This window comes from Desmodus rotundus, chromosome 9 (assembly GCF_022682495.2).
Source record: "Desmodus rotundus isolate HL8 chromosome 9, HLdesRot8A.1, whole genome shotgun sequence".
NCBI lineage: Eukaryota > Metazoa > Chordata > Mammalia > Chiroptera > Phyllostomidae > Desmodus > Desmodus rotundus.
In genome coordinates, this window is record NC_071395.1 from 39,319,907 (window position 1) to 39,330,184 (window position 10,278).

The window sequence follows — 10,278 nt, forward strand, 5'->3', positions numbered from 1 at the left end:
GTAATGTTGTTTATGGGGAATCATATTCTCCAAAGCTCCTTCAAAACTTAGTGTTCTAGTTTCTTTTTTTTTTTTATACATATGTAACTTATTTTATTTTTTAAAGATTTTATTTATTTATTTTTGGAGAGTAGAAGGGAAGGAAAAAGAGAGAGAAACATCAGTGTGCGGTTGCCTCTCGCTTGCCCCCTACTGGGGACCTGGCCTGCAACTAAGCATGTGCCCTAGATTGGGAATCAAACCCGCAACCCTTTGATTCGCAGGCCGGCACTCAACCACTGAACCACACCAGCCAGGGCCATGTTCTAGTTTCAGCAACTCTTTAACAAGAGGGAGCAGACCCTGGGCTCAGAGGTAAGGTATCCAGTAAAATTGATTACCCTGCTTTTTTTTCAGTTGTATTTGGTGGTTTGGTTACTGTAATGTTACAGCAAGGAATAACATCAAGATCCCTTTAAAATAAATTTAAAAACTGAGTCAATATAGAAGGGGAAGATGCAGAGAAGGTGGCAGAGCGAGTCGGGGTCCTTGCGTGGAGTCAGGGTGAAGACAGGGAAGGGTGGAAGGAGGCTAGCCTCCGGTGCCCTGAGCCTAGGAGCGCTGTGCGTTTCAGGTACCCCTGGGATGGTCACAGGTTTAGGGAGTAGTTGGAAGTGACTGGAGATGTAGATCTGGAGGGGACAAGATGCAGGTGGGGTGGTGTGTGCTGGGGAGGTGAGAAGGGAGGAAGGAGAGAGAGTGAAAAGGCCACAGAGCGCCAACTGGGACAAGCAGGGAAGGTGGGAGAGAAGGGAATGAAAAGAAGGGGAAACAGCAGGCAGGCATAGAAGCCAGGACTGGCAGACATAACCAAGGCTAAGTCTAGGAAGCCCAGTGGGCCTGGGGGACAGGCTTCTGGAGGCCAGGAAGTGGTCTAGCAGAAGGTAGAGCCCAGCAAACTCCATTTCTGAGTAGGCCAGGCACCTCCAAGAAAGTTTGGGTTTGGTCTTAGGGTCCCAGTAACAGAGACTGCGTGAGACACAGGTCCCTCTCAACCACAGCCCCTGGAGGCAGGCAGGTCCTAAGCCAAAGGAAAAACCTCTGAGCTTTGATTTCTTATTTTTTAAACTAGTTGGACCTTTCCCCAGCGGAGCCCTCCTAGGCCTTGCCAGCCACCCCACTTCCCTGGGGTTCTGCCAGGGCCAGGAGGGAGCTGGTACTACCAGGGGCACTGCTGGAAACTCCATAAGGAGCCAAACATTCATTCATTCATTCATTTAAGATTTTATTTATTTTTAGAGAAAGGGGAGGGAAGGAGAAAGAGAAGGAGAGAAACATCAATTGGTTGTGTCTCGCACACCCCCAAACGGGGACTGGCCTGCAGGCATGTGCCCTGACTGGGAATCAAACTGGCAACCTTTTGGTTCGCAGGTCAGTGCCCAATCCACTGAGCCACACCAGCCAGCGTGCGTGGAGCCCACCATTTCTGATGACACAGTCAGCAAGCCATAACCCAGGGGACTAGGGTTTGTCACAAATCCCTAGACAGCCCTGCTCCTTCAGGAGCTGGCCTCTGACTAGAAGAAAAGTACATTTGACGCTGGAATGTACTTGGCTTGTGGCATGTGGATGGGAGACAACCACACCAGATGCTTAGAGAGTGGAGAAGGGCTGGTCAGGGAGATGGCAAGGATAAAGGAAGATGCACAGAGGGCTTTAAAGGGCAACTGGGAAGTGAACAGAGAGACCCAAGTGGGCTGGGGATGGTGAGGCCAAGTGGGCTGGGGATGGTGAGGGGAGCACTGCCTTCCAAAGGAGGAGGAGGGAAGGTACAGGTAGCTGGGCGGGGCCTGAGCAGACTAGTAGGACTGGAGTGCAGGCCTAGAAGGGGACGGGTAGGAACTGAAGCCAGGACCAGGGCGAGGACTCGGAAGGTCCTGAATGCCAGGTTGAAGCTCAATCTGCAACCAGGTCAGTTGGGGACATCCTTCTTACCATGCATCCAGCACTCGGCTTTCTCCAGGCCCGCTGACTCCAGCACTCCTGCTTCTGCACGCCCCCCACCCATGCTACAGTATCACGTGTGGGGCAGACATCTCTCCAGTTACTGAGTTCCTGCACCAGGCAGGGCCAGGCTCAACACTGGGCATAGAGCAGTGAACAGAAAACACAGTCCCTGCCTGCAAAGAGCTTACAGTCTAGCAATGAAGACAACAGAATAGTCACTCAAGTCAACCTCGGCCTGCTACTGAGAAGATGCTACACTGGAGTCCGTGAAACTGGGAGATGGGGGAGCTGAGGGATCAGAGGTCCTGGAAGATACCACGTGAAAGGCTGGACACACGGAGGGTGAACTCATGTTCACCAGGCCAAGGGCAAGCAGAGCTGCCTGGCCCAGGGAAGGCATCTCACATCGTTGAGCTGTGACAGCATCTCCTGTGACAGCCAACACTGCTGAGACCATGGCCGCTGCGCCAGCTGGCTGTCTCATACACTGGGCATGATGCCCACCAGAGGCGTTTATGCCCAGGTGTGAAAATCCCAGCAGCCAGGCAGCAGCCCTTTCCAAAGAAGGCAGGGGACGGATGCTGAGTCAGGTCCTCCAGAGGAAATTGCACTATTCCGAGGAAATGGCACAGCTATTTTCCTGCTGTGGCCGGGAGTCTCCACTTGACCCCACTCTCGGAGCCCAGTCAGCAGGTTTTGCTAGGAGCAGAGCGGAAAAAGGAAGACGAAGCTGTCTTCTGGGAAGTGGCTGCCAAATCCAGCCCTGTGAAAAGCCAGGGAGGGAGAGGGAGAGGGAGAGGGGTGGGGAGAGAAAAAGAGGGAGGGAGGGAGGAAGGGGAGGTGACAGAGAAGAGGGAAGCCAGCTGCTGCCACATTCTGACACATTCTTCCATCCAGCTTTCCAGGGACAGCCCTGAAAAGGAACCCACAGACCGACGGCCCCTAACACTCCGCCAGGCACATTAAAAAGCCATTAGGGCTTGAGAGCAAGGGTAGAATTGCCTCAGTGGGCTAGACCCCTGGGACAAAAAGGCCTGTGGCTTGAAAGTTGCAGCATCAAACCCTTCCTCTGAAGCTTAGAAACCTCACCCCACCTTGGAACTCAGAAACAGAAACAATTTGACTTTCCTTCCCGCCACTCCCCCACCCAGCCTCCTGCCACAGTGCCAAAAATGCAGTTGCCGCTGAACTCCTAAAGAGGAAGTTGGCTGCATGACCTAAATTAAAAACCAAGCTTCTCCAGATTGGATTAATTCCAAAATATTGGCAGCTCAGGAAAGAAGAAGGGCTGAGATATGGGCCAGGGCAGAGCTAACTGGCCTATGCCCTTGAACCTAAGGCCAGAGACACACGTGCCAGAGGCAAATGGCAGGACTGGTCACAACCTGCAAGTTCTTTCTCCGAGGGAAAAAAAAGCAAACGGACACACACGTGGAGAGCCGTGCAGAATGATGAGTTCAGTCTCCAAACCGCACTAAGCGCTCAGATGTTGGTTTGGTGAAGGGAAGGCTGGGTAGACAGGTGGGTGGGTGAACAGCAGGACTTTCTTGGCTCATTGCTAAGTCTTTGATAATTCTGGGGTCTCAAAAATGGGACAGCCCCCAATTTCTGAAGCTGAACATGAAGAGACTGTGAAACCCCTAGCCTCACGGGCGGTTATTAAGTGGCACATGGAATATAATTAAGTGTCCTATGGCTTTGCCTTAAAACACACCCAGATAAGCAGGGCGACTACATTCCACCGCACTTGAACTGTTTCTGTTTTTTGGTTTTAATCTTTTGAACTGGTCTTTAATGCACAGTATTCTGAGTCAGAGGTGAATTTCCGGCCTCATGTTTAGCAGTCACAGTGAAGCAATCAGAATGAGATGACCCCTCAGTCCTGGTCTGTTAATAACAAGAATGCACAGGATGCTGCATGGTGACAGAGTGCCCCTGTGATTGGGAACAGTGGGTCCTGTGAAGGAGGTCAGGTTAACCCACTTTTACAGACAGACCTGCGAAGTAGGGGTTGTGAGGCGGGGGGTACGGTTTAAAGAGCCGCCACTACCACCCTCCCCAGATCCTTTAGGGAAAAACAGCCTCAAATCTTCTGTAGTTAAAACACAGGCTGGTTACTCCACCCAGGCAGTGGGGGAAGTGGCCCAGCATGTCCACGGATGGAGTGAGATGAGAACATCTCCACCCAGGGTCCCACAGGGACAAAGCTAATTCAAGGGTTTTCTTACAGGTCCAGTCAGCAGGGTGGCTTCCTGTATGGGCAGAGTTAACCCAGTTCCAATCACACATGGACATCCCAACAGCCAAAGCCCTGGCCACGCCTGCTGCCCTGGGAAAGGTGGTCTTCCGGAGCTGAGCTACAGCTGCTGAGCTCAAGGACCCCACTCTCCAGACCTTGTCTGTCACCTGTCATTTGCAGTGCACAATCCACTCTTCTATTCACGTTGAAGTGAAGGGGTTACAAGTTCCAGATTTTTGTATCTTAAGATCATTCCATGTTCATTACTTACAGACCAAGCACTTCGCTAGGAAATCAAAAGCAGGATTCCACAAACTAAGGTTTAAAACACAGATCACTGCAGATGGTATCCACGGACTTTCCAAACACTAGCCACGTCGCCCAGAAACACCCTAATAGTTTGGGGTTCTAGGTCCTCCAACCTTCCCTCCACTCCATGCATCTCACAGGAAGTTCAATGTTTCCTTCGAGGCCCAAATGGCACAAACAGGGGTGGGAGGGCTAGCAAAAACACCCAGCAAACTTCAAAGCTATGGGATAGGGTGGTCGTGAATGTTTCTCCTGGCTCAAACAGGACTAATCTTTCAGTTCAAACTCTCTCCCTTTTCAGGCAAAAAAAAAAAGTCAGTCAGGCCAGCATTCCAGCCAGCTGCCAGCTCTATCCCTAGTTACACTCTCAAATCTCCATACCACCGGCCACAAAAGTTATCAGAAAACCAGTTAGCAGTTTAGGTCTGGAAATTAAAAACACATGACAATGAGAAGTGAACTTTCGAGCCTGGTTCTCACCAGCAAGGTTCCTTTACCCCCTTAGTTCCCCAGGAACATGCATACAAAAGCACCTTCCGCAGTTCTGGCCTTGCTGAGTGCCAGGTAGCTATTGAGGGAGTGGGTGTTACACGGGGAAGCCAGAGGGATCAAAACGACGGCTCAAGACAACCGCCTATTTCCTACACTACTTCCCTCTACAGACTCTTCAACTTTCCTCAGCCCGGGCACCAAAACCCAGGCAGTGACCAGTTCATACTAAGAAGTAAAAGCTCACAAACCTCCCACTCAAGCCCAAACTGATTTTATGCAAGACCTGAAAGTTTTCACCTGAGATGAAATGACGTGGAATTTGCCAACATACTGCCAGATACGGGCAGACCTTGGAACGATGCAAGTTCCGTTCCAGACCACCACAATGAAGCCAACACCATAATAAGGCAAGTCGTAGTATTTTTGCTCGGGGGCGGGGTGGGGAGAACAGACTTGCCTTCAGTCTGTAAAAATCAAAGCACCTGTGAAGTGCAGTAACCCTGCTATGTCTATACTGGTAACTGGTTTGATGATACTAGTAAGTATCATCAATGAAATTAATTTTTTTTTGAAAAGATTTTATTTATTTATTTCCAGACAGAGGAGAAGGGAAGGAGAAAGAGAGGGAGAAAAATATCAATATGTGGTTGCCTCTCTCACATCCCCGGGGACCCAGGCTGCAACCCAGGCATGTGCCCTAGACCGGGAACCAAACCAGTGACCATTGGTCTGTAAGCCCACGCTCAACCCACTGAGCCACACCAGCCAGGGTGGATATTAGAAATTTTCAATTAACATCACAGCCTCACCTGCTAGAAACCAAGTATCTCTATTCCTGGTGCCCACCCTAGCTCTCTCTCACTTAGCCACCTGGCTTCTCTTTCTCAATTTAGAAACGACACTGTTACAAGTCTTTGAAATCAAGACCCTGTTCCAAGCCCTGACTGATGTGGCTCAGTGGGTTGAGTGCTGGCCTGTGAAGAAAAGGTGTCTCATTGGATTCCCGGCCAGGGCCCATGCCTGGGTTGTGGGCCAGGTGCCCAGTTGGGGGTGTGAGAAGCAACCGATTGATGTATTTCCTGCACACTGTTGCTCTCCCCTTCTTCCTTCCTCCCTTCCCCTCTCAAAAAAACAAAAACAAAAACCTGTTTGAAGCCTCTGTCAGGCAGTTCAGCTGGTCAGAGTGTCATCTGAATACACCGCGGTCGGGGCACACACAATCGTCAACCAACGAATGCGTAACTAAGTGGGGCGACAAATCGATGATTTCTCTCTCTCTTTCTTGAAAAATAAAGGAACCCGTGTCAAAGCAGGATTTCTCAACCTGGGTGCTACTGACCTTTGGGGCCAGATAATTTTCTGTTGTGGGGAGGGCCATCCTGTGCAGTGCAGGGTATTTAGCAACCACCCCTGACCTCTACCCACTCGATGCCAGTGGCACTCTCTCCCTAAGCAGTGACAACGAAGACGTGTCTCCAGGACGGCGCCTAGGAGGAGATGAGGGAGAGTGGGGTTAGCCACCGCTGGCTGATACCAGAGGCCAGAAGATACTCCGGGGTTCTCAAGATCTGGGAACTGGATGCTGAATGTTGTGTACATGTCCAGCGGTGTGCACATAGTTATTTGTGTTTTAAAAACTGGGAAAAGGCCCTGGCTGGTGTAGCTGAGTGGGTTGAGCACCTGCCTGTGAAGGAAAGGTCACTCGTTCGATTCCTAGTCAGGGCACATGCCTGGGCTGTGGGCCAGGTCCCCATTTGGGGGCGTGTGAGATATATCTCTTGCACACTGATGTTTCTCTTCCTCTCTTCCTCTCTTTCTCCCTCCCTTCTCCTCTCTCTAAAAGTAAATAAATAAAATCTTAAAAAAAAACCAAAACACCAAAAACTGGGAAAAGCAGGAAGCTACCATAAGAATGGCCCAAATGGGATTTTTCTTGTATAACTGTCCTCACTTTTCTCAAAGATCAAGTCAGGTTTCTTAACTTTGGCACCACTGTGGTACATCTGGGGCCAGGGAGCTCTTGGTCCTGAGGACCACCCAGCGCATCGTAGGGTGTTGAGCCGCATCTCTGGCCTCCGCCCACTAGATACCATTAGCAATCCAAGTTGTGACAACCAAAATGTTTCCTGATGTCCCCTGAAGGGCGGAAGTGACCCTGGTTAAAAAGCTCTGTTCTACAGGAAGGTAAATATTCTCAAACCTTTTTGTCTAAAAAGGGGGATACATTTACCCTTACGCCAGATAAATGAAGCCAGCTGAGATCAACTGGTTTAAAGCACATTGCCTATTCCCAGTGATAATTCAATAAATATTATTACACTAATAAGAGATGTTACTCTTCAACAAGCAACCCTATTCTGAGGGCACAGAAGAGAATGAAAAGGGGTGTTCCTAAGATCAAGAAAAAGAAACAGAGAGAGAGAGACGGACACAACCAGATGAACAATGGAAATGCTGGAGGACTGTGGAAACTACTGCCGAAAAGAAGGGGACACAGCCAGGGTGACTCTTGAGAGCACAGCTCAACGTGGAACTGACCAGGCTGCCCAGATGACTGCTCTCAGATTGGGATGTGGCCCCTGCAGCAGTTTTTTGGGACTGGGCCTCAAAGATAATAAATTGCTTTCCAGGTTTCAAAGTGCTTTGCACACAGGTCTGAACGCAGGCCATCCTGTTTCCCCCGAGAGAAAAAACTCTGGTGGCTGGCCTGAGAGGGCCAATTAGTTTGGGATGGAATGTACCACCAGCATGGGCCCTGGTAGCTGGGGATGGGGAAGAGCGGGCTTCCAGAGAGACCTGTCTACATGAGGGAACAAAGTAGTTCTGGAATCCTTCTAAGACCTATGGAGACATCAGCCCTGCAGAAAGGACTACATCAGGGCCCCAGACAGTGAGCAGCTTTCCCAGATGCTCCAGCCAAGCACATGGAGGTCCAATGCCTGCTTGAGTAGGGTCTAGCCTAGGGCCAGGCCATGTAACTCCATCCTGTTAGGGCAAAAGGCTGTACTCTCAGCAACAATCCCAGAATCCCTCTAGATTGTCTCTCTTCCCTCTAGAGTGTTCGGCTATCACGTGAGGTCTACAGACAAGTCCAAATGTCTTTAGCCCTAGACAACCACTAGGTTGTGACTTTTCCACCTAAGGGATAAAAGATATCAGCTATATGTTACTGGAGACTCATCTCCCTTCCCTCCCAATGGACATCTTCCAATCAGGAGTACAGCCCAGTTTGCCAGCATGGCCCCAACAACTCCTAAGATTATCGCTCATTCCTCCGTGGAGTCTGTCCACACAAACTCCACACCTAAGATTCATAACCTGGGATTCAGAGACCAATAGGGTTCAAGGACTCTTGGGCTTCTTGCCCCAGACTTTTAAAAACATCTATAGAACCTGTCTCATGTAAAACACATATATTTTTGGATTCAGCATTCCACTTCTGGGAATTTGTCCTATAAATCCAATACTTGTTGTGGGCAAAGCTATTCACTATAGCAGAAAACTACTGGAAACAATCTAAACATCCATCAACAGAGGACTGGAAATTAATTCCACTTCATGGAATGGAATACCAGGAACCTAATAAAAGATCCAAAAAGCTCTAGGGGTATATTATAGTGCAGGAATTCTGGGGGACGGGGAAAGAGGAGGTTTCACCAGGGACATCTGGCAGCACCTGGAGACATTTGTGGTTGTCAGGATTCAGGGTGCTCCTGGCATTGAGGGAGTGGAAGCCAGAAGTGTTGCTCAACCCCCATAGTACCCAGAACACCCCCTCCCAACAGTGTGTAACCCGAGGTGGAGAATTCCGACAGATTTAACCAAAAAAAGTACACAGGATTACATAGACTATGCTACATTGCTCGTGTGTGCTTTTAAATGAAAGACATACACATATCTTTGAAAAGAGACAGAAGTCGTCAGTGACAGTCCCTGTCTCTGGGGAGATGGTCTGAACGCCTGAGGCACTGGTGAGAAACTGACTTTTCACTCTACCTTTCCAACTTCGTATCGTGTCCATCCAAAGAGTCTTTGTTATTTTTCCTCCCCCTGGGCCATCTGGCAAGAATCCTGTTTCTTCCCCTAGTCTTTCCGCCTTTCCAGCCCTTTTAGAGAGGAGGAAGTGGGGGGAGGGATCCACAACCCAGATGAACCTCTGGGGGTCTCTCTGCCCCTCCCAAGGGTCCCTCCACCCTTCTCGAGGAGACTGGAGCCCACATGGTGGGCAGGGCCTGGGACACCTCGCAGGAAGCCCCCGGCCTTCCTGGGCTCTCCCCACCCTGCGAAGACCGCGTGGCAACATCGCCCCCTCGGTACCCACCGCCCCCTCCCGAACCAGAGCCTGGCCTAGCCTGGCTCCTCACTCCGGGAAGCCCCGATCACGGAGCTCGCCTTCTGCTCACCTGGCTCGCCTTGTAGAACTGCTTCTTCAGCCCCGCCACGGACATTCTGCCTTTCGCTGTGGGACCTCCCGTCCAGACCCAGGGAACCGGAGGTACAGCGCAAGCGACAGGTTCCCAGGCGCTGCCGAGCCCCCGCGCGCCTCAACTGGCCGTGTCGGTGCCGCCTCCGCAGCCCTCTCGCCAGCTCCGCGCCCGTCCGGGCGCAGCCTTAGCCCCTCTCGCGCCCGCGCGGCCAGGATATTACATGGCAACCGCACACTTCCGGCGCCGGCCCCGTCTGAGCACGCGCGCGCGCCCTGCCGGTAGGAGAGCGCAAGCGCACTTCTCCTGCAGCGAGGAAGCCGCTTCTGCTAGCTAGTGGCCGGGGAGTCTAGAGCGGCCGTGGCGGATGCAGCGACCCCTGGAGTACTGGAGGTGGCTCTAACGTCTTAGGAAAGGCGCTTAAACCTTTCTGGAGAGGTTGGAGACTCGATCTCAGCTATACCGAATTCCAACATGCGTTTAGTCCCTCCCATCCCACCCCGAACCCTGCCCCGTGTTCATTTATTCAGTTGCCCAAGTCAGGCATCAGGGTGCCGCTTCTACCTCCTTTCCACTATCCCCAGTGTCCTCTGCCCTGACCAAACTTTTGATTCCACCAGCTTCCTCTTTGGTGTGCCCACATTCGGGTTCTTCTCTCCAATTTATCTCCCATCAGGAAGCCAGAAAGATGCTTCTGTAACACGATTCATATCAAAGTTCCTCGTTTAAAGTCCACCTATTATCCTGAGAATACATTCCCAACTTCCTAATATGGTCTACAAAACTTGCATAATTTGGCCCCCTTAACCCTCTGATTTCGGCGGCTCT

At 51.0% G+C, this 10,278-nt stretch overlaps 1 protein-coding gene across 2 annotated transcripts in view; it reads right to left on the reverse strand.

The window, feature by feature from the left end:
- SH3GL1 (SH3 domain containing GRB2 like 1, endophilin A2) overlaps positions 1-9,702 on the reverse strand; it is a 34,905-nt gene extending 25,203 nt beyond the window's left edge. Inside the window, exon 1 of one of the 2 annotated variants that reach the window (XM_024568899.4) lies at positions 9,430-9,702. In XM_024568899.4, coding sequence (XP_024424667.1) covers positions 9,430-9,474 — 45 coding nt within the window. In that variant the 5' untranslated portion in view covers positions 9,475-9,702. The remainder of the gene's footprint in view (positions 1-9,429) is intronic. The other variant, XM_024568900.3, reaches the window with a different exon arrangement.
- Between the last annotated feature and the right edge of the window lie 576 nt (positions 9,703-10,278).